This window comes from Lichenostomus cassidix, chromosome 11, assembly GCF_008360975.1.
Source record: "Lichenostomus cassidix isolate B80296 chromosome 11, HeHo_3.0, whole genome shotgun sequence".
Taxonomy (NCBI): Eukaryota; Metazoa; Chordata; class Aves; order Passeriformes; family Meliphagidae; genus Lichenostomus; species Lichenostomus cassidix.
Window position 1 is genome coordinate 4,747,880 of NC_139492.1, and position 24,946 is coordinate 4,772,825.

Here is a 24,946-nt window from a genome sequence, read left to right on the forward strand (position 1 = left end):
ACGTGTTCATGACACAGAACATATTTCTGTCCAGGCTTATTGCTCACAGGTTGCACAGCAAACAGCTATTCCTTCCTAAATGCATTCATTTTGTTAAAAATGTTTTAACAGAAAGCAAGAGACTTTTCAAAGTTGCAAGTAAAGTGCATGAAAAAATAAAGATCCTCAAAAGCAGCAGGTTAAGGTTATCTTGAGAATGTTCTTTATATGGAGGAAGAGCAGCAATTTTTCCTTTGCAATCCAGCAGTGCACCCATATCATCAAAAATGTTATGCAATGTGGGGGAGACCTCTTTGGGTCTGTTCCTCCATAAATGGTTTAAATCCCTTTGACTTACAGACATTAATTATCAGATACATGTGGAAATCCAAAGAACATGGGGGTATCTGTTTATTTTAAAGCACACACTTATCAAATCCCTGGGGTTTTTTGAACAATAAATGAGTTAATTATTTCAGTGTTCATAGTTCTTAAGGAAAAGAAAGCAAGAAGAAAGACATACCAAATTCTTGGTGTCCTTTATGCTAAAAATGGTCAGTTTTGAACACACCCACAACAAACTTGCTGGCACAATTAATTTCTGCCAAATTCAGTGGGATTGTTCAGTTTTCTACCATCTGAGTGTGTGTGGGAAATGTGTGTGTTTATCAGCAAAAAAGACTCAGCACAGCCTAGCAAGGTTCTGATTCTGCCTGTGCTTCCTTTAGAGTACTATAAATCAGCACAGTTATTCCCTATTTACTTAGATGCAAGTAAAATCTAAGTAGGAATCCCTGTGATTTAAACCATTAAGATTTTAGGTTTTATTTAAAAAGCAGTTTATAGGAACAGGAGCATGACTTGAAGAGACTTCTTAGGAAACCTGTGTTTATATGAAGAGCTCACAGTTCTCACTGTAAAACTGCCTGGAATTTTTAAAAAATACTCATGTTTCCAAACAGATTTTGAAATGTGCAAGTAATAGTTAAAAAATAAAAATATGACTCTCACTAAAGGTGCTCTTCAACATTATAGCAAGTCCAGAAATACATGAAGCAATTATTAATTTACATAAAAATTTCACCTGAAATCATTAGAAAAAATATTAATGCTGTTTTCTTTTATATTCATTGGCAGTTTTTTCTCTTCTGCCTTGTTCAGTTATGGCTTTTTTTGGGTCTTTTTTGTACAGCAAAATTTGGGCTTCATTCAGATGCAGCTTATGGCCAGGACTTCAGTTCAACACTTTTACATCTATCCCAAAGCTTAGTCGGGAGTGAAGATTCCACATTAAAAAAATACAAAGGTTTAACTATAATACAGCATAAACAAATATTTGAACTATTTGCTGTACTACCACTCAGTGAGTCATTGCTTTACAAATGCTACTGGTACGACTGTCATAAAACAAACCACATGTTCTTGTGGGGTAGGTAGAAAAATATTTTTTTAGCCCTTTTACAGCAAAGTGGTAGACTTGAGCACAGAGAAGTGAAAGTCTTGGTTTTGGGGAGTGATCTGTCACTAGATGTGTCCATAGGTGCTGAGGATTTGGGATTTCAGATGTTCAGAGAGGCTTTACCAGCTGAGAAGGGAGGGTTGTGGGCTCTGCAAAGGTGACACGGCAAGGAGGAGATGAGGGACAAGAGAAGGGTACAGCTGTTGAGGGGGCAACAGTGGGACACTGGTCAGTCCAAGTGGCCATTGTACTAAAGGGTTTGAAGTAGATTTTACAGTGATCTCTGCGACAGGATAATGCAATGGTTTTGCAGAGATTTTGAAGACTGAAATGACAGCTTGGTAAAAATGAAGTCTCTGGGTTGGAAAACAAGACAAATGGACAATTAGATGTAGTTACTCCATGATCTGGGATATGAAACAGCAATTTTTGTGTAAAGAATTTCCACAGTGGCAGTATGCATTTTGTACCTACTGCACACAGGGAGACATAACTATTTTTTAAATGATTGTCATGGCTTAGAAATGGTATTCTCCAATTAAGTACTCCCACCCTCTGCTCCTTCTCCCCTTCTAACTGGAGGCACAACAAGCAAAGATCAAGGGTTGAGATATGAACAATTTACTGGAAACAGCAATGAGATAAGAAAAATGAGCAGCAACAGCAACGAGAAGTATAAAAAAAATTAATAATTCACACAGAAAAACTCCTTGTAAGTAAACAACACCAGACGGCTCCCTCTGCCATGTTTTCTTAACTGGAAGAAATCCCTTCTCCCTGGGAGAGAACCCTTCCCCTGCCCCCAGCAATGTGAGGTGGTGTACAATAATATCAGGGTCTGGCCATGCCCTTCCTGGCTACTGCAAAAAATGAACCCTGTCCTGGCCAGAAGCAGAGCAATGATAATACGTATCTGACAGAGAAGCAAATCAAAAACAATCCCCATCTGATGGGTCTGAATGTGAAGGAGGACAGTGATCTCTCCCCATCACTGACACAGGAAGAAGAAAATGCAGAACCTTGTCCATGTTATATGAGTGACTGGACAGGAATAATGTGATATCAGAAGGATAAATCGTATATCCACTTCATACTTTCTATCCACACTGGAATAGGGGGCAACTGGTTTGGAACATCCATATAGCAAAAGTAGTAACAGTCAAATTTGTGAATAATACCATGCAGGGATAGGTTTTAACGGGAAGGGCTAAAAATAGATGACTTTGTACAATACAGAAGGCTGAGGGGTGATCCTTTGAGTGAAAAGCTGAACTAGCAGTTTGTAAAGTAGTGGGATAATAAGAGAAGAAAACTCATGAAACACAAAGGTTTCTTTCAGAATTCAGTAGAATTCTTCATTTTCTTGGTTACACAAATGAAGTTAATGTGGTGGCAGAATACAGGAAAGAGCCAAAAAGAAAGGTAGAGCAAAAAAAGGAATAAAGAAACATGCTTTAGGCAACTATAATGGCATGACAGGAGCACAGAATATTACAACTAAGTATCCAGGATACCAGAGCAACATTACACAAAAATGGCACAGAAAATTTCAAAAATTATCTGTGAAGGAGTAATTGTCAAAAAGGAAGAATAATACATCATTATCCCCTCAGAAATAGCATTCAAATGAGTAGGGTCAGTAGGCCAAGTTTTGGCCTCAATTATTGCATTGGTTTTCACTGCAAATTTAATTTGTGTTGGAGATTTGAATTCTGCCCAGGGTAAAACCAGCTTCCTACTGGTGCTTGGAAGGAACAAACTATCTTATGGACAGTAGTAAAGGCAGTTATGAAAGCTGTCAATGTTCAGCAGACAGATGCATCTTAACTCATCTGAGAGTGCAGCTAACGAGAAATCTGCATTTAAAATATGGGGAGAGTGCTCTAAACACAGAGATGCAGGGTGTAAAAGCATATCCATTGATTTAACAGAAGTGTGCTTTGGAGCAATTAGCTGGGCTCGGAGGAGGCCTTTTGCATCCAGGGTGGGTGAAAGGCACTGACACATCTGTCCTTATCCCAGTGTCTGCAGTGAGTCAGGCTGGCCACACCACGCTGCGTGGCAGGCTCTGGCCACACACTGCCCTGAAACTCCTCTGCAATGCAGAGTCCCTGGGAGCTGCCATCAGAGCCACGTGCTGCCGAGGGGACAACCACAGGTAACCCTGCTGCTGTCCTCAGGCCCTACGTCCTCTCAAGCACTGCCACTGGCAACAGATGGGCATCATTCCTTGATCTCAGAGAGTCCTGTGTCAGCCCTGGTAATCCACACAAGTCAAGGACTTGTTAACTGAGGAGTCCTGAGTTCTTTCAGATCATCGTGATTCCTGATGATAATGTTTCAGCTAAGTGTTGGCAGTACTGCCAGCCACAGGGGTTGCAATAAACTGGAATCCACTACACCTTTCAGGGAGGTCCTAAGGAACAACACTGGGTTTTCTCTGGTGGAGAGGTGCAGACCTTGCCATCCTGCTCCAAACGCCTGCCAGATAACTCCAAGGGTTCCTGTGGAGATATGTGCACACCTCCATGCTGCAGCTACCTTCTGGTTCTGTTCAGAGATGGTGCAGACCCATCAAGCATCAGGGTGAGACTGGAGCTCTGATGAAGCTGAGGAACCATTTAGAAATGCCTGTGCTTGAAGCAGTATTGAATATGTAAGTAGTGAATATATTACTGAGGAAATTTTCCATGTATTTGTTAGTCAGATTCCTAACTTGGCGGTTGTGTGAATACCTCAGCTGCTCCTGGATGCATTTGCAGCAATGATGTGGCAAAGGGCTTTGTTCCATGTCCCTCTGTAGAATGGGGCAATTATAGAATTATATTTTTATAAATGTAGGTTTTTCTCAGATTTATTCCCCGCATTTGTCTCACTGGGACTGGGCTAGTGTATGTTCTTTCCGTGGCACTATGCCAGTCACAAACTGGAGCTGGGGAATGCTGCAGCTGTCTGCTTGTTATTAATTGAGGGTTAGTGCAGAGACCAATGCACATTGGTGCTCCAACACCCAAACTGTTTTCCAGATACTTCATGAATGGAAGCTTAAATTTCTACTTTAGTATAACAAACCTCTGAGTCACTTTTAATACTAAGATCCCACTTGCAAATGGTTTATGAGCTTACAAAGAGAAGTTTTAACTTCTATGACTCTTACGAATTGCACAGCTAATTAATCTGATTCTAATGAGTCAATAATAATCTTCTGCTGTCCTCGCTGTCATGCCTAGCACAAACCATACACGTGGTCAAATACTGGGACAGATGTCCAGAGAGGCTGTGGAATATCCACCCCTGGAGTTATCCAGAACTTGACTGAGCAAGACCTCCAGTGACCTAATTAAGTCAGTGCTGCCTTAAGCAAAGAGTTGGATCAGATGATCTCCAAAAGTCCCTATATTTTTCTATATTTCTATAATACATTTTACTTCAAATATTTACTAATAATTTACTAATTCTTTATTAATTATTTCCCACTTGGAAAAGCACCTCCATTTGCAAAACTGAGTTCTGTGCAATCTGTGGAAATGTGTGTGTGTGTGAATTGACTCAATTAACCAGAGTTTAGATCTACCAGGCAGCTGGAAGGGAGCTTCCCACAAGCAGCTCTGAACTCCCAGCTTTCTTTGACCTGGTACCATCAGGGTTTATTTGCCTTCAATCATACAGCAAGAGCCATCCACTCTTTGAGATGTACAAAGGAAAGATGGGTTGGAGGACCAAGGTCAGCTGCTCACAGGGTTAAAAATATTTTCTTAGACATTAAATGGATGTTTATTAATACTGAGATACATTGTGAAGTCATTCCTCAGTGTCTTTTCAGTGTTAATATGAACATTCAGTATTCATGGTATAAGTAGAACAAGGAATGTGCTAAGCTGGGGTGTGAACATACAACATATTCCATAGCAACAGCTGTATATTTGCTCTTCATCCAATATGAAGGAATTAAAGACAGGGATAAGAGGGATAAGTTACCAAACCTTTACCACAAAGGCAAGAGGAAATATGCTAATAAAAATATACTTGTGTTTTTCCTGTACCTGTCCTGGAGGTTTGTGTTGAGGTAGTAAGAGTGTTCTGCAGGATGGGATGCTTAGATGGGGCTTCAGAGTCTGTTTCTACTCCTTGTCACCACCTCAGCTGTTCTCTTTGTTTTTATGTGCCTCATCCAAAAAGAACACCCACTCTGTGAAGTGATTTCAGACCTGGTGTTGAAAATGGGAAAGGTGCATTGAAATAATTTGTATGTACAGCAGTGCACAAAATGAAAATTTTGATGAAGCAAATCTGTTTTGAAGCCTAATGGGAAATAAAAAATGGGAAAAATCCCAAGATTAACTCGTGCTGTATATGTGCATTTTGTACTGGTGCTTGCTGCTTGCATCTCAGTTTGGGAGCAGATTATGCAGTATAATGGCCTGAAAAGACCAGAAGGTTCCTGGCATACCTGGGAGGGGTAAGAAACTCACAAACTGAATACAAGGGAAAAAGACTACACCTGGATTATATAGCTCTGGAACAACATAAGGAATTTCTGATCACACTTCAACTGTTGTTTTTCTCCAAAGAGCAGTTGTGTACAAAGGCATACAGAGAAAGAATATCACAGAAATAAACAATAACACCCATGAGGGAGAGGTGCTATGTTCTTACCACTTCAGCAGAAATACTGATAAATATTTGGAATAATATTGCTTTTATTATTCTTATCAGGTGTAGTCCAATGAAGGAACATAAACCTCATCCTTTTGGAATATTTTTAGGGCTAATAACTAATATAAAGTATCTAGAATAACTAAACTTGCCTTGCAGCTAATAAGAAAGTATTTTATATTTCGAAGATTTCGAGATGATGTGCACATGGTTAAATTTTTTATTTTAATTCCAAGGAAACAAGAAACTTTTGTGGTCATGCAAGAAGGATTGAAACAAACCAAGTTTGTCTTTAGATAATCAGAGGATTTCCCTGGAGAGTATGTATTTCCCCAATTACCACTCTGAAATGTTATTTTCATAGTTACAAAGCACCATGTAAACCTATCCTATGTTGATACTAATGATCATTACAATTATTTAGCAGCATTAGAGGTGGAGCTTAGAGCAGTGAGCACTTTCCTTTAATATGTAGCATGCCATAACGTTTGACTTGTGCTTGAAATTAAATGCTCAGAATATGTTAATCACAAAATCTACCACAGAGTGTCTGCCAGAAAAGTGCTTATGACTGCCTAGCGTGCCCCAAAGACAGAGATGCTAGTTTTTTCTGTGCAAAAATTCGGTGTTATTCTGGAAAAGACCTTGCCCTTGGCTGCTGAATGTCACATGGACTGTGCAGTTCAGGGCAGAGGCAGCACAGGCAGCACCGTATGCTGCAGGATCTTTACAGTCCTTGCCTTGCTGATTCCATTAATGCAACAATCATCAATAGCGCAGGTTTGAAAAGGCAAGTTTGCACCTGTGAATTACTTTTGAAGGGAATCAGAGATATTTTACAACATGTGTAAGGATAAAAACAGGTTAGGTGACACTGGGGAGAAATGGATGGAATGGTCTCCAGTTTCTCTCTAAATGGCTGGATAGAGTCTTCTGAAGGTGACAGGAAGGGAGAAAAAACATGTCTGAATCACCTGCACATCTACATTTTGTTGGAAACATTTGTTACTCAGATGAGCACTGTGAGGTGTTGAATAAATTACTCTGATGGCCATAGAATATAAAATAATTTTCATTCAAGATAATCAGAATGTCTGAAATCTTTCTACTTTCAGTTGTTTGCTGATGTACTTTCTCATTTTTTAAACCCTTCATACCATACGTATCAACAATGGACAGTCCTGTCCAAGTTAATCGATAAGGCACTTCAATTTTTTGTAAGGGTCAGAAGTGCAATTTATCTTCAACAAAAAATCTATTTTGTCTCCATATTTTTTTAATGGTATTTTAAAAAGCATGATTAAAAAAATAAGATATTTAGGGAGCAAAGATATTTTTCAGGCTGTCTTTACCGTAGAATCGGAATTTTATGATTTTGGTTCTTCCCCTTTTCTAGTGCCCATTTAGTTACAGACTCATAAGTCAGCAACATGAAATCAAATTATGTAAGTAATTGTGGGTATTGCTCAATGAAGGGCATCCAGTGATAATCTAAATATGCTGTGTGCAGTGAAAAAATGTATCATTCTAAAGAATTAGAATCTGAAATCACTTGTTATTTGAAACAGCATAAAGTACTGAAAGTTTCTGCTCCATTAGAGTGATCTGCACTTCATTCACACACTAGAACTCATTCTCCAACAGTTGGTCACTATGCCTTTCTTCAAACTATAGATTTTTAACCATGGTTTAATGTAAAAAGCTAATAATATCCTGCTCATCAACTGTTCTAAAAATAATGGTGAAACAGACTCTGCATGTTTGAACTTGAGGTTTCTAGCATTTTAGTTGTTTAGTGTATAGTATAATCTAAAATGAAAAACACAAAACTATTAAAATAATAGTGACCTTCTGGAGTAAATGACATACAATATCACAAAATTGTTTTCAATGTCACTGAAGTTTTCCTTTTTTTGAGAAATGTTTATTCTGTGGCTATAAACCTTTGGGGATGTAGTGTCTTGATAGCATTAAAAAACCAAATAAACTTAGATTAAAACTCAAACACAGATCTAGCATAAGTTTTGCATCCCAGGGCACCAAGAAGTGCCAGAGCCACTCCGTTAAGAGGAACCCATGTTCCCTTCCTGTATGAGGGCCCAGATTTGCTTATTTGTGTTTCCTGACATTACTTACAGGCTCACAGTCCCAAACTGAAGGCCAGAAGGGACAATTATAGCCACCAACCCATCCTGGGTGGCACAGAAATGTTCTTCATCCACGTTCTGCACGAGGTCCCAAATTCTGATTTACTTAAACCACATTATTACAAAGTCATCACATCTTCATTTGAAGTGATTCACAGAAAGTACACCATTGCTGGTAGCGAGTCAAAGTCCCATAAATAAAATGCTGTAATCTTAATGTTAAAAAGTGTGTCTCAACTCTAATTTGTCACGGGTAAACTTTCAGCCACTGGCACTTTTTATATCTCTTAGTTAATTTAATTTTCCGAACATTAAATCTTGCAAAGTGGTTTGCAACTTACCGAACAGATGGTCTCTGTGTTTCTTTACATTTTGTAAAATTTGGGACCTAATGTGATGGCTCTGTCTAAAATTCTGTAGCTGCTTTACAGCCATATTCTAAAACTTCATCCTAAACGTTAGGGTTCATCACTTGTGTTTAAAGTTCAAATTCATGTTATTTTGTATAATACTGGGGAGAGCACTTTTATGAAGTGTGGAACTATAATAACAGAAATAACCAGAGCAATAAAAGTAAATTATTTTGTTTTAGTCCTTAGAAAAAAAAAATGCACCTCCTCTTAAAATGGCACAGTTCTGACTAATGAAAATGGACAAATTAAATGCAAGGAATACGTGGAGTCTTCAGTTCTGTGCTCCAGTTTTACTCCTGCTATGCAAAAAGTTCATTACTGGTTGTCTTAAATCTGTACCCATGTGCTCAGTCACATGGCCAGAGAGATGTTTTCACTGTGCTATACTAGATTACTGCAAACAACTATATAATTACCCACATCTGTCTACAAAGTGCTTTACATCTGCATAGATCTCTACCCTGTTGGAAACAGGACAACAACAGCCTTGTTCCTTTGTGAAAAGCTCAAGTGCTAAATATTTATTTGCATTTATTTAGAGTCATAATACTACCTAAGTGCAAAAGCTTTGAAAAGAAGTCATCTATGAAAGATGCACGTCTATAAAAAACCATAAAAATTTACCCTCCAAAAAGAAAAAAAAAACAACTTTTCACTGTTTGGGTTTTTTAAAACCCCATGCCATGAATTAAAAAATATCAATTAAACAAATTGAAACAGAACACTCTAGGAATCTTCTGAAAGCAGACACACAAAACATTAATAAAGTGTAAGGATTTAAATAGTTTAAGTTAGTGTCTCATAAATTTTTTACCATGGTAAAGTACGTTCACATCTTTTATCCAAAGAATAAGTGTCTTTTGGATATATATGCTCAAAAATAAGAAAGGGGTTGGTTTTGCTGACCTGAGAGAACATTCACTAGGCACAAGTGACTCACCATCGACTGTATTTGGGTAATGAAGATGTAACAGTGTTTTCTTCTCAATCTCAAACTGACTAAAAGTTTACTGAACCTGTTGGGGTATGTAAAAGAACTGCTGTCACTTTGGAGCAGAGAGTGAACCAAAAATTACGTGATTTTCTCAAATGAAGTTCATGACTAGTGAATCAATTTCCACTCAAATAACCCAGGTCTGCATCATCAGGGAACTCCACGGGTTAAATTCAGTCAGTGTTTGCATTAGTGGCACATGAGCTCCCTGGTCCAGAGCAGCCAAGTGTGAGGGAGATTTCCACTCACTGTGGGAGGTATGAGGGTGACACTTCCCTGTCCTTGCAGCACTTTTGTAACCTAAATGATATTTGAAAATACACTCTGTGTTTAATTTTGAGGCCAAGTTCTCGGTGGAGTCAGCTGTGGACAACCTGTCTTATTCTCCAAGCTTTCCTGTGCATGGAGGCAGTAGAGAGAGGCAGTGGGATGTCTCAAGGTATGTTTTCATTTTAGATACCTGAAAACCTTTTCAATGGCATGTCAGACATTTCCCAAAAGCTGCAGATTTTGTCTTAGTAGAAGTCACAACCTGACACCATGGCAGATTCTGACAAGTTATTCAAACAGTGCTATACTCATAGCTATGCACAACCAAAGCTCTCCAGCACTGTAACTACCAAGGCCAACTTGGTTGGTTGAAGTTCTGTTTGTTAAGTGACTTTTATAAAAATATTTAGCCCTAGGGCTTTTAATTTTCTTGGTATATCTATCATATTTCTCAGCATTTGGTATTAAAATACACTGAAATAATTTTATAAAAGCAATTTTTTAGTTTGACTGTTCCAAAGTAGACTGTCAAGGATAGATAACTTACAATACACATCCATTAATAAAATTGTAACATAGCCAGAAAACAGCTGTGATAATACTTTTTAAAAAAAATTACACCAGTTCATCACCCTGCTTTGCCAAAAGTGAGCTAAATGCTGCTGCAATAAATTTTTCCTTTTGAAGGTCAGTGTCCATACTGCTCATGAAATGAATCCTTGCCATTCATGTTTTACAAGAACAATATTAACATTCATGAACGTTTCAGCTTTAATCATGTGATGATTTTGGTTAACAAAAATGCCAACTCCTTGTCTTCTGTGGGCACCTCTCTCCTAAAGCAAATAATTTTGTTTCTACGTGAATGTGGACCTCCTGTACTTCAGGTCTGTGACCCTGGTGAGCTGTGGCAGTGGAAGCCCTTTGCAGTACAATGTCTGATCAACTTGATGCTGAGAACAGCTGCTAAAGCGGGTGAGCTACTTACACTGGGCTTGCTGAGGTAGCTGAAATTGGTGCAGCACAGAACTGGTGCAGTTTTTCAGAGCTCTGCAGTGTACAAGGCTCAAAGGTCACACCGAGAGCACTGCTTTGCAGGACTGAGAACTCCAAAGAAACTTTCAGTCCTATATAGGATTTATTAAGCTCATTAAAATAACACCCAGTCCTAAATGAGCCACAGCTTTACTTACTCTCTGTTGTGGCTCTTGAAACTCAGAGTGTGATTCCCTCACACAATAGCAGTGAGAAGCCACAGATCGAAAGCAGCTGCCACCATGTTTGCAGAGGGGAACGTGCTTTGAGCAGTCGGCAGTTTCTGTCCCAGAAGTGCTGCAGCTACCGGTTTACCCCGTTCAGAGATGTCTCTGTTTGAGTCACAGGTTCAAGGAACCTTCTCAGAAATGGAGCTACAGGCTAGTCACTTCAAAAGAAAAAAAAAGCCTCAAAACTGACTGTAAACCAGCCTTGGTTCATCCTCTGCCTCCCTCAGTTAGGCTCTATCTGTCTGTGCAAAGCCACACTGCACTACTGTATAATCAGAGGGGGAATGAAAAGGTAGGTCTTGCTATCAGTTCTTCTGTGAGATCTAAGGCTTATCACACAGCTCCTCTGCTAACCCTGAGGCTTACTTCTCAAGTACTTTCCAAATCTTAAATAAGTGATATATCAACTACTAAATATCTGTAGGCAATCCCCAGATATCCCCTCAATGCCTGTGAAAGCATACGTATTTAAATGCACATCCAAAACATTCCTTGGTGATTCTCAGCACTAAACAACATCCTCAGTGTCTAACCCAGCACTTAGAAAGATCAACTGCCATTACACTGCAACGTTTAGGATGCTTGTTATCCTGGAATGGCTGCCTTTTGGTGGTAAAAGGAGCAACAGCAGCTGGACATGAAGTAAGAAAGATGTTAAGGAAAAGTTCTGTTAAAGTTGTTCTGAGCTCCACAAAATCCTCAAATTAATAAAGGAATCTAGGCATCTTACAGAAGTGTTACATTAAAGCAAAATTTATTTCAGTTACCTAAAGGAATTCTGCCTTGTGGCTTGGGGATAAAAGAAAAAACCATTAAAAAATATTGTCCTTGGTTTGTCAACTGTCCTTTGGACACATACCTTCATATGGACTGTAGAAAATGAAGTGTTTTGTAACCTAAGATACACCAGCAATGTAGACTGCATATCCAAAATAAAAGCTATATGTAAACTACATATCTTATTGATCAGTAAGCAAGATCTTTTTTGTCCTGTAAACTAAATAGGCTACAAGAGCAGCAGTTAATAGCAGGGGAGGAAATTGCATCATTCATGGTACAAATAGAAAGTTCAGTTCATGTTAAAAGGAGACTTGCCTTTCTTCTAAACAGAGCAGGTTGTCAGTGGTGTTTGACATGAGTGGATGAAGCACAAAAACTAACAGCAGCACAGTTGCAGAACAATTCAAATCCCAGCCCACAGCAGCTTGTCAGTAAGTGGTCACCCTGTGCACACTGCAATACCTGATACTGCTTCCGAGAGGCACTCACTAGAAATACTGAAAGTGATGTCATGTCAGAAAGCCAAAGCACAGGATGGTCAAACAATACAGGAAAAAGATCTGTCATCCTTTGTGGTACTCATGACAAAGCTGGGGAGATGCTGTTCAGCTGGGAGAAAGAGCAGTCTTCCCTCAATTATAGCTATTTCTTAATGCTTCCTGAGGCAGCAAGAGGCAGTCCTTAGGAGATTATGAACTACAACTGGTAGTCCACGTGTTGAGGCATGCTGCTCTTCAATGAAAACACATTATCAGTGTAACAAAAGATTGATGACAATCATAAGGCAAAGCTTGTGATGTGTACAATTTAAAAAAAAGGGTGTCTTCCTTGGAGCTTGTAATTTTTATTATCTGGATCCATTTGATAAATGCCCTACAACAGACTGTTCACACAGGACTTAGTCAGCAGGGAGAGATGACAAGGCCACCTTGGTACTCCTGCTTTAACCCATCACCTGATCCAAGTGCAAGAGAAAGGCACTGGAAGTGATTTGCTGCTGGTGAAAAGGCAGTGGATCAGTCTCCTTCCAATGGCCTCCAAAGGCTGAGTGAGGACATGGGAGGAGCACAGCTCACATGAGCACCCTGCTCACTGTGTATTCTGGTGGTGTATTTATACTTCAGCTTCCCTAAAAGCACTAACACATCCCTGTTATGTACAAAATGCTGCAGAAGGTCCTAAAACAGCAAAAAATCAGAGGCAGGAGCTGATCCAAATCATCTGGGCTCTGAAGGTGTTGCTCAGCACATTGATGCCCAAATATTTTCCTTGAAGAAACCTACATTTGCCACAGTTAATTGATGATCACCCTTTTTGACACCAAGAGGCAAATAAACACAGCATTGGGAAGGCCATAAAAGCTGGCCAAGGGCCTCACCTTTTTTCTTCTCTTTTCTTAAGAAACCTGAGGGTTTCTGTGGGTGTAGGGTGAAAGAGAAGCTTTTCCACTGGTATATGTAAAAACAGATTATCAAGCACAGTGTTCTTTGGTGTTTCTGTTGCACCTTTTGTGTCTCATCAGTGCACAGAAGATTAGGGCTTCTACTGCACATAAGATATTAACAGACCATAAAGGCAAGTTACAGGAACATTCAGTCTTATTAAATTTTGCTATCTGAACTATTTAATTGCCTGTTTCACACTTTGTTTTTACCTACAAAGACAGCAAAGTGGTCATTTTGCATTTCCACTGTAAATAACGAAACAAACAAACAAAAACCCCAAGCCCCCAGCCCTTCTTTTTCATTGCTTCTTTCAATTTCCTGCTACTTTTATCACTGTTTCCATACTATGCTGTATTTTGCTGACTGTACAAACACTGCATCCCACCATGTATTAATCTGCAGGAAACAGTAGCATTAGGTCTGTAATAGTGACCACTTGGATACAAGACTGTCAAGTTCTTCATCATCTCTACCATCTCTTTTTCTGACTGTTCTAGTTTGGTTCTGACTTGTCAGCACAGTAGAAAATGATGAACCAGTGCTAATGTTTACTTAACACAATAGAGGAAGTTTTTGCTCAACTCTTCCAATTTTTAGATGGTGAAAAGCTTGAGTTTGTACACCTGGACTCTATTTCAGACTCTTGCTTCCAGTTACTGCAGACAAATCACAAAGTTCTAATTGCCCCTCCTCAGCCAATATTTATTCCTTCGAGAACTTCTAGGTTATTTCCCCTGGAATCATGTGAAAGTACTAAATCCATTTTAGTACATAAATATTAGTTTTCCCTCTAATTCCTAGTACTTAATTTGGGATCCAAAGTTTCCCTCCTCCACCCTGTATAGGTTTTGATATGTGAGTCATATTCCTATTTAATTTAAAGCTTACTGCTATGTTGCACCATTGCTGAACCTAAAAGTTTGCTACTTCATCTGCTTATGTAGAGATAAATTCAGTCACTTCACATCAACGAAGGTCTTCCCGTGCTGTGTCATCCTAAACTCATGCATTCCCATTTGCACTGCAATCTGCTATTCCTCCCTTACATTAATCACCAAAACACTTTGAGATCAACATCTTCGCAGTTTCTCTCAGAAGCCATTTACATGCCCTGTAAGCATTACTGTGCCTTTTCCTTCCGTGTGAACCATACTTCTCAGCATTTCTCCAGCACCTTCCCTGTCACATTTCCTGTGCTAAAACACCTAAAATCTATCACAAAAAAATTCTGGAAGACAAATTATTCAGGTGTATTAATGTCATTTAATATTTTGTAAAACCATCCCTTCCCCAAGAAATGAAAAAATATGAGAGCAAATTTCAATTGCATAATATTTAAAGCCAAGTCCATTAGCACAAACAAATTTTACAATGTAGTCTTTTAAAAAACAATGCAATGCCACGTTTTATTTTGTAAGATCTCTCGTATTACTAAGAATAATAAGATACATGAGCAACGCTCTCTCCTTTGTTGCAGTGACTTCATTGTGTACGTGTGAAAGAATTCGACAGGTCAGGCTGGTTAGTTAGAAATAAGACTTTTTATTTATCAGTATATTAGTAATCACTTCTTGGAAAAAAACCCAAACAACAGAAGCAAACAGAAGCACTTCATGGGTTTGTTAAAAGTTAGTGGCTTTTTGACAAATATTCAGGTAAGGCAGATTGACAATCCTGTACAGCATTAAGGAAGCCTATGAATATCATCCAATACCATAAATGTGGGAAAGCTGTGGATAAACTCTTTTAGATGCTAAAATGCTTTTCTTGTCGAAGAAATCTGTTTTTGTTCATCAGAAACATCTTATTCCATTAATGTAACTTTCCAGTAACATTGACTCAATCATTTGCCTCATTCCATGCATTTACTGGAATGTTTTGGAGTTTATCTTTAACCCTTTAGCCCCAGTTATTCACCAGAGCTACAGCAAGGAGCTAAAACTTCATTTTTATTGCATATGTTTGATTCAATGTTACTTCATCACCTCCTCTCTTCATCTAGTCTTTTGTTTGCTTCTACCACATGTTGCATCTTGTTAGAAGTCTGGAATAGGCTGCCCAGGGCAGTGCTGGAATCACTGTCCTTGGAAGTGCTCAAAAGGCACATGGATGTGGCACTTGGGGACATAGTTTAGCGGTGATGTGGTGGTTAATGGTTGGACTCGATCTTAGCAGACTTTTCTAATTTTTTCCAACTTTTCCATAATGATTCTATGATTCTAAATCTAGACTGTGAGGGCTCTAAAGCAGAAACTGAACCCACTATTCTGATTTGTCCTTTGCTTTGGAAAAATATTAATTGTCATGGGTTAGGAATTAGAATACTGGGATACAGCTTGTAAGACAAGTGTGTTTGTGACCTCTGCAGACCGCATCAACACCTTAGTCAATAACTATGTTTGTTTAATGACTGTAGTAAGTACAAAACTAAGAACTGCCATACGAGGTCAGACTAAAGGTCCACTTAGCTCAACGTGTTGTATGTTCAAATAGAAATTAGTACTGCATGCTTAGGAAACAGCATCTATGGAGTAAGTGCTGCCCTTGCTCTGCCCTCCCAGCTTCTCACCCTTAGCAGTTTAAAGACTGGTTGTGCTGAAAAGTATAAAAGGATCAATCTGCCATTTTACCATTCTTTGAAAACATTGACAATTCTGATTTCCACAACATCGCATGGTAAAGAGTTCAAAGATTTAAACACTGTGAAGTACTTTCTTTGTCTCCGTCACTTGCCTAATTATTTCCTTTGCTGCATATCTTTTCTTGTGCAACGAGAAATAGCATTCATCTCTGACTTTACTAAACATCTCCCATCTGTCTTTTCCATACCATTCAATCACTTCTTTTCTAAGCCAGAAAGTTGTCATAAGGTGTCATTTCACTGACAGCCACTCCATCCCCTGCAACACCCTGATGGCCCTTCTCTGCATTACTTCTAGTTCCGTGTCTCCTGGATACAAAGATGATCATTTTCTCTTTCATTCTCAACTGCTTTTTTAATAACATGTAAACTTCTGTTTGCCAGAGGTCTGGTCTCATGGCCAGGACACCCATTAGGAGCTGGAACACATTTTCTGGTTCGGAAGAGAGTGTGGTCACTGCTCTCCAAGATGATGCTGTGGTGCAGAGGTGTGGTAACTGGGGATCACGGCGAGATTCACTTCAAAAGCATGCACCTGATCCAAATTAAAATACTAACATGGACACACCCAGAAACTTTCCACGATGATTCCAAGATTTGTCCAGAACAGTACCAGCTTCTTCAGGGCTCATTTTTATGCATGTATAGTTGGGATTATTTTTCCTTTGGTCATTAGCGTGCATTTGTAAACACTGAATTTCAGCTGCTGTCATTCAGCTCTTCACTGTCAACCTTTGTCTTGACAACTATAATAATAATCTATAAATTATCAAGAGTAAATGTGATTATTTTCAAGTAATTGATGCCTCTGTTGTACAACACAGGTCCCAATACCAATGTTTGAAAACTCTATTCATAGACACCTCTCTGTAAACTAGGTAGTCTAAGAGATGATCAATCCTTCTGGACCATAGCTTGGTTTGCTTCTCCTGTGGGGTCTGACAAGAAGGTTTTTTGAAAAACCTTTTACACCAGCCAGAGTAATTCTTATCTAAATAATGACTAAGAGATCTGTGAGATGTCCTATAAAAATGTTAACTCTTGTCCAAACCAAGAGATGTTCACAAGTATCTGCAAATTCCATTTCTTTTGACAGCTGCTACTAATCTGTATGCAATGGACCTCAGACAGTGCTGTGTAGTCCCTTGTATTCCTTCTCAACCCATTGGGTATGAGCACATGTAAGTGATTAATATAAGGTGGTTTCACAAAACCCCAACAAAATACAAATAAATGCAGTGAAGAGCCTGATGGAAGAAAATATCCTCTTTTCTGGTTTGCTCCTCTGAAAAAATCGGCTGCAAATTTTGGGGATAGTCTGTGAGACATCTAGCAAAGCCCAAGTAGGGCAACTGCTATTTACAGACAGAAGTGTCCTTCTGACAGATGTTTTAAATGTTGTTTTTGTTTTAGAGTTTTGTTGTAGTCTCATGCTCATACTGCTATCCTTTACAATTTTGTAAGAGTCAATATAATTCCTCTTTTTGGTGAGGCATGAGAAAAATCATTCTTTCCTACACAGGTCAATTGCACCAGTTTCTTGTAAAAGTCTTTAGAGACCTAATAGATTTGCAGCAATATTTTATATCAGGACTCATAATGAGGTATTATTGAAGTAGTACTGTAATCTACGTTTTCTCTGTGTAATAGACAAAAACAGACTGAAATGTATTTCGTTTAAGTGTTGCAACATTACCAATGTAAAGGTTTTATAATAAACTACAAGTGTTATGTTGTTATTCAACAGGCAGAAAGGATGAATTTCCTTTTGTCAAAACCAAAATATCTGTATTTTCATGAATGTAAAGCAAGCCAGAATTCACATACCCTGCTACTAGTTGCCCTACATTACAAACATTTCACTTTAATTATCTTGTTCTAATAATTTGAATGCAAGTAACATTTAACTATTTCATAATTTTTTTTGCCAGTGTCAGGATGCCACTGCCATAAAATGTGCTGAAAAAAGTGAAAAATATATGGATGAGAAGGAACAACAAAAAGGGATTGCACGGATGAAAATGTACAGAGCCAAGAAACTGTACTAATGCTAAAAGTCAAATGAATGGACAAAGAAATACTATTTACAACATAGCTGGCCATCACAATCACGCCATTGATTTTAAAAAAATAATTAGCCCATTTCTTTCAATATTAGACCACATTTAAATTTTGCCATTATTTGAGCTGTCTCTCTCTAAATATTTTAACTTTCACAAGCAATTACTAAACAATGAGTTTATTGCTGGATTTTAATATTCAATCAAAGACCAGCCCAAAATAAAGCACTCTATTTGTCATTGTGGAAGTATTACAAAAAATGATTCAGTTTTAATCTTTGGATTGTAATGGCCTCTGAACTTGGACACTGAAGGGAAGGAAGCATGTTCAGTTCAGTGGCTTTGGCGGTATCTTCACTTCAAATGTTCAGCCTTTTTTAAGGGTATATTTTCAGTATCCCCCCAAGCAGGAGTGCACTGAAGACTTGTACCTTGAAGAAAGCTACACGTGATCCAGATGAAACACTTTATCAAGATTGTAACAAGAAATCCATTGGTTTGCAGTGTCCCAAAATATGCTCAGCAGTTTACAATGTAATGAGGAAGTTGAGCTGTGGTGACAGTGACGCTGTAGGTAAACAAGACAGTCATTATGTGCATTGCAATGTTCCATATGCAGCTCTGCACTGGAATTCCTTAGTAAGACAATGATATCGCCAGAGTTATCCAGCTCCACTTTTGAACCTCGCTCAGTGACTTTTGTTTAGAGAAGTCCTAAGACCTGGGCAGATGAGACCTCTGGTTAACTCTTTGTAACTGTCTGTATACCTCAATTTACACCTCAGTTGTCCAGATGATTGCCCAGTTTAGGACTGAAGAATACAGGCTGCACTACAAATCACGCCACATTTGGAACAGAGTCCTGGAAACTTTCATCAGGCAACAAAATTTCTGGATTTCTACCGACTGAAGGTAATACTGCTCAGAGGTTACCTGATTTTGAGGACAGTTGCCTTCTAAATACTGATTTTGAGAACAGATAAACAATAACATATTGATAAATCGCTGATTCTTCAAAATAGTTGTCAGTAAAACTTTTCCACTAAAAAAATTAAAAGGTGTTACATACAGACGACCAAATCTTAGGGCTGGTGAGTGCCAGCCCAGTATTACTGAAATCAGCATTGCATCCACAGCTTGCCAGTGTACAGAAGTAGGTGCCTAACAGTTCTATATTCCCCAGATCCTGCATCAAGCCACTGTTTTCTGCTTTGATACAAGTTGTATCAATACAGAGGTTGATTTGAGAAATAATAACCTTTACTAAAATACACCATCTTCTTCCTAGTCACCTCTTAGAAAACACATGCGTGAAATAATTAAAAAACAGATTTCTGCTTTTCAGTTCAGTAAGCAGGTTTACGTTATGTATCTCTGCTAAACAGTGACTCCATTGAAAGAGATGCAAGATGGAAAGCACAGTGCTCAAAAACTTGCATTTCCTGGTAAAGCAAAGATGATTTTCTAAACCCTACATCTCAAGCCAAACCTTGCATCCAAAAGTTCAACCCTGTTCTCACCCATTTGCATGTCTCCACATGTCACAGGGATTCAGCAGCCCAAACAGTGCCATTATTATCTTCAAGTTTTGACTTTGCTGGTACCTGAGTGAAGGTATAAATGGGAAATGTTGCAATTATCTGGAAGTACATTATCTTTCTGGTGGATCATGTGAACTGAAATAAACTTCAGCTCAGTCTTTCACTGCTGCATAAAGAGACTAAGATTGAATCAAAATGTGTCACTGAGGGGGACATGTTTCTGTCCACAGGCATTGCATCATTTCAGAGAAGAAGCCATTTTTTTAAATGTCACGTTTTCCCTTTAATGCAATAACTATTGAGCTTTAAAGACTGGTTTTATTATTGTGATCCAGAAACGCATACATGTTAAGTCCCCTTCAGAGATTTGGCTTTAATCTTTAGATCACTTAGCAAAGGTGTTGTAATACAATCTGACACAACGGTAAAATACCACCTTACATTGCAACATCATCATCCCTGAAAGTCTAATGGTGTTCATTGCATACAACTCACCAAAATATTAAATAAAAATAAAGCATCAAGATGAGCTTCAAGAGCATCTCTGTGATACTGATAACTGATTCACATATTCATCAATAAATGGGGTTTTATTGCAGTAAACAGGATGCTTTGGGCTAGGAAAAGAAAGTTAGGTGCACTGTTCATATAGATTTTTTTCCCCTCTAGAGCCACCTCATAGACTTATAATACCAGAGTCTCTGTGAGATAACTGTCTGGGTTCAGATAATGTAACAAATTGTACATGGAAAATGAAAAATGTTATTTCAAGTTACTGACAACTTCAATGTGAATCAACAGACTTGGTATTTAAGAGTAAATACATTTCCCTTTCTGTCTGTTCCCAAAATGAACGAGGATTTCCTGTCAATGCATCCAACAGTGTATTGTGAAACACAAGGCAAACCAGGACTACCTTACTGAAGGCTACTCTGAAGACCCTTTTTGTCTGTCTTTCATTTTCAGATTATTATTTCTAAGGAAACATGCACCATGGGTCTTTAACAGGTTACCTCTTAAGAGGAAAAGCCAGGAAAAAAAAAAGGAATATTCCATGACACTTTCACCACTCATAAAAGCTTGAAGTCATGAGGACATGGATGTCAAGCAAAATCAAACCAGTATTTCATATAGCCTGAGAATTACACTAAAACATACACAACATTCCTTAATGTTAAAAGAAAAGAAATGTACTTTAAAACGTCAAAACTAACACCTACCTTTTACCATAAAATGGAATAACTCTCTTTAGCTGTAAAGTGTCTTGGTTCTAATACACAGACCTAGAACTGACTACCAGTAAACAGAGAACTCCCCAAGGGTGTTCTTTTGCTTCTAGAATAAATCAGTTCGTGTTTCAGAGCCCTAACCCAGATGTAATAGGAGGTATTTCAGATGATTAAAAGCCATTTCTAACTGGAAAAAGCACCTGGCTAACCAAACACAGAGGTTATTTTGTCTGTGATCTTATTTTGCTTCAATATAAAGACAGTAATTGAATTTATCTTTAAGTTTATAAGGTTGAAAAGCTTTTTAAAATAACATGATAGTAGAAAATGAATGAACTGACAGGATAAATATGCACATCTATTTCCAAAACTTCAAAATTTATAGAAGTTTCTTGGGTGACACCAAAATATGATGAGTTCATATAGGTAGTATGCACACTGTACTTTTCCCATGTGCTTTATCATGGCTTCTATATCATGATTTGCTTTACAAATAATTTTGCAGCCAGTATTAAATTCTCCAAATTGCAGATTTAATTATTGGTCTTATTTGATGAAGTTCAGTAAGAATCCTTGAAGGATTTGGATATTCTAAGTAATCAAAAGGATATCAGGACTCCACCACACCTTTGGTATGACCAAATAAGACCAATTGTTTATTTACATCCACAGCCTCAAATTATTTCAAGGTAAAATCCTGAAACTGTTTAATGGTCATCCTGTGATCCATGCAGTGTTTTACTTGCTCAAGAGCCTGGACTGCTCTGAAAGCACAAAGCACTTCATCTCACGTGCAAACTGGTGTGGGACATCCCAGCTTGAGGAGCACCTTTCTAATAAATCCCCTTGATGCACTTGGTTTTTTGGGAAGAGGAAAAAGCAGGGAGGCAAAACTGAATAATCTTTTAAATGAAGCCATTATCATCTACACAATTGCTACCTATTAGACATACAAACTCTTCAGATTTCTCAACATTTCTTCTGACCTCTGTCACACAGAACTTCCCAGTGAAGATGCAAAATGCAGAGGGGTTGATAACTGAAGCCCTGACCGCACTTTTTGCCACATGTCCAACATATAGATGAAGATTTTACACCATGACCATTTGAGGCCATTTTGCAAACACCTCACACAACAAGAAAGGAACAGCCACACTTCTTCCACCTGCCTGTTCTGGTGGAGACAATTCTATATTGTACAATGATAAGCAAAATATTACGAATTAAGTAACAAAGAAAGGAAGTGATTCAGAGGCTTTGAACCACAATACCAAAAATTCACATTCATCAGTGCAAATGCCTGCCAAGAGACTGGGCCTAACACTACCTGCAAACTGGGCTGTGAGTCTGTTCCTCACAGAACACACCAGGTGACTACTAGAGCAACCTCACTGGGATTTGACACAGCGACACAGCCCACATCCAACTACCAAACGTCATCTTACAACACAAAGATCATAAAACAGCAGAATTTTTTAACGATGAGTCAGAGCTAAACCAGCTACCATTAGCCCAAGACACACGAGCTTTATTTCTTTCTAGAACTAATCCAAACATCTCAAGAAAATTCAGACAACACCAGGTTAAGGTCTTCTATGCATCCCAGAAACTACTAATACTAAAATTGTATTGCTAACTTTTTTGGGTCAAAGTTGTTCTTCACAGAACTCCCACTGGCTATTATAAACTCACAACACCAATACAGATGACATACAATATCCTTAAAATTACAAAGTTAAATGACAGATACCACAAAATGGGGGTGGAAAAGGTCAATGACACTATTCAGATCATCATGTACTTCTGATAATTTAACACCACGTAAGAGAGTTTAAGTGCTGTTCACTTCAGAGGAGGTCTGTGTCACACACAGTAAAATACCATCCTAATAGACCAATGTCATCCCTTAGCTATGACCTCTTAAAGACTTTGAAAGACAATGACAAAGAGAAAACTGTCTACGTGAAACCTTTCAGATCCTCCACTTCTGGCACTTGAGACCCTACAGCTGATCATCAAGATCATCAAACAGGGAATAAGTCCAACCACGTCCAACCAACCACAAGCAGTAGTTCCACACCCAAGCACACCCTGATGGTTGAGCAGTGCTTGTCATCAGCACTCAGCTCCAACTGGAAGGTGATGGTTTCTGTCCTAGCCCTTCAACTGTGAATTCCAGAGAGCCCCAACACAAATGGCCATTTCACCAAAAAACGTGGAGCCTGAGGAGGTGCTCCAGACCAAGAAGTGTAGGACATCCAGTCATGTTTGGTGTTTTTACATGGTACCCTTCCACCCTAGTTCCACGTACTGGAACTGGGTATTTCAAACACCCAGGAACAGTCAGTCTTATTTTTCATTTCAGCTTTCTCCCTTCTTCTTTTTCTGTGGCATGGCAAGAGTGGCTAGACTCGTTCTCAGTCGGGGCATTAGAACTGAGTGCCGGAGGTCAAAATTCGGCTGGGTCTCGCCCATTGCCCGCCGGCTCCTTTTTGCCTGCCCGTCCCCGACCCGGCGGCCGGGCGGCCGTCGCCCGATGCTGCCCCGGCGCTGTCGCCGCCGCCGCGGCCGGGGGACATCGCACGGCGAGCTGCGGGGCCGGGGGCCGCCGCCCGCCCCAGCTCGCACCCCGGGCCGCCCGGAGCGGGGCCCCCGCCAAACTTTGCGGCCCGCGGGGAGCCGGGGCCCGGCCCGGCCGCCGCCCCCGCCGCCCCCGCAGCACCCCGGGCAGGAGGTGAAGCAACCTGGCGCCGGCTCCTGCACTTTGCACAGCGGGCGCAGAGCCGCCTCCATCCCTGCGCCTCCCGGCAGCGCTAAGGCGCATTTTTTCGCACTAATCTGCACATTCAGCACGTCCAGAGCGCCTATGACTTTACCTGGACTTTCTCCACTCTCCGGGCTCATCACACCGCGATCGCCTCCCCATCCTACCGCTAACTCTCGCTCTCCTTCACTCCTTCCTCCTTCCCTCTTGCAAGGCCTGCTAAGATCAAGCCCGATGGAAAGTAGAGAGAGAAAGAGAAAGAGAGAGGCAGCGGGAAGGGAGGGGAGCCGCTCCATCCCTCCCTGCCCCCGCCGGGCACACACGCCAGCCCTTTTCCCCCCACCCCAGCCCTTCCCTCGGCGATTTCCTCCGCTCTTCTGCAACTACGAGGGCTCGGCGGAGCGGCTCCGAACGCGCCCCCGCTGCCCTCGGCGGCGCCCCGGCCGGCGCCCCCCCGCCGCCCGCCCGCCCCGCGGCCCCCCCTACCTCGTAAAGGTCCCCCGAAGCCATGCTGGGGTGCGGGACTGGGATCCTCCGCGCCGTCTCCCTCTCTCCACCTCTCCCGCTCCCCCACTCGCTCTCTCTGTTGAGTAAACTGTGTTTTGCAGAATGACAGGCTTTGGGGCTGGCTGTGCGCAGAATCAGAGGCGAGGAGAGCGGAGAGGCAGGCGGCGGGGCTGGCGTAACCAGCAGCAGCAGCAGCTCGGGCGCACAGCGCCGGGAGCCGCGTCTCCCCCGCGGCGGCGGGGCCGGCGCCCCCCGCCCTCCCTGAGCTCACACCCCGCCCGCCGCCGCCGCCTCCCGCCCCGGGCGGGGACCGGCACCGGGACGGGTCCCCCCGCGCCCTCCCTCCGGGAAAGTCCCCGGGCCGCTCTGACGGCGGCCTCCTCTCCCTCCTCCTCCCCCCGCCCCCCCCGCCTCAAACTCTTTCCGCGGCCAAAATAAATAAATTAAAAAAAAATAATAATAAAAAATAAAAACAGAGGGGCGGGCGGGAGGGGTGGGTGGCGGAGCGGGCACTCGGCGGGGAGGGCCGCGCCGCCCGCCCAAGGTCACCACGGGGAGAGGCGGGCGCGGGGCCTCGGGCGGCCCTGCCGGCACCTTCTCGCGCCCCGCCGCCCGTGGCCATCGCCGAGGGACCCGCGGTGCCGCCAGCGCCCGGCGAGCGGCTGAGGGGCAGCGCGGCGAGCCTCGGGGACACCTCTCGCCCCCGCTGCCCCTCAGCCGTTTCACGGGTTCGGTGTACAGGGGAAGGAAAGCCAGCGGCCTCCCGCCACCTGCCCCTCACGTGGAGGCGGCGGCC

The 24,946-nt window shown here is 40.8% G+C and overlaps 1 protein-coding gene and 1 long non-coding RNA gene across 2 annotated transcripts in view; one reads left to right on the top strand and one right to left on the bottom strand.

The window, feature by feature from the left end:
• CDYL2 (chromodomain Y like 2) overlaps window positions 1-24,484 on the bottom strand; it is a 58,971-nt gene extending 34,487 nt beyond the window's left edge. Inside the window, exon 1 of the mRNA XM_085071480.1 lies at window positions 24,130-24,484. Within this exon, the coding sequence (XP_084927606.1) occupies window positions 24,130-24,153 (24 nt within the window). The 5' untranslated portion in view covers window positions 24,154-24,484. The remainder of the gene's footprint in view (window positions 1-24,129) is intronic.
• On the top strand, window positions 9,989-18,149 carry LOC146432100 (uncharacterized). The gene is made up of 3 exons (XR_014854484.1): window positions 9,989-10,087; window positions 10,761-10,893; window positions 17,981-18,149. It is a non-coding gene; the product is annotated as an uncharacterized LOC146432100 (long non-coding RNA).
• Window positions 24,485-24,946: the final 462 nt, after the last annotated feature.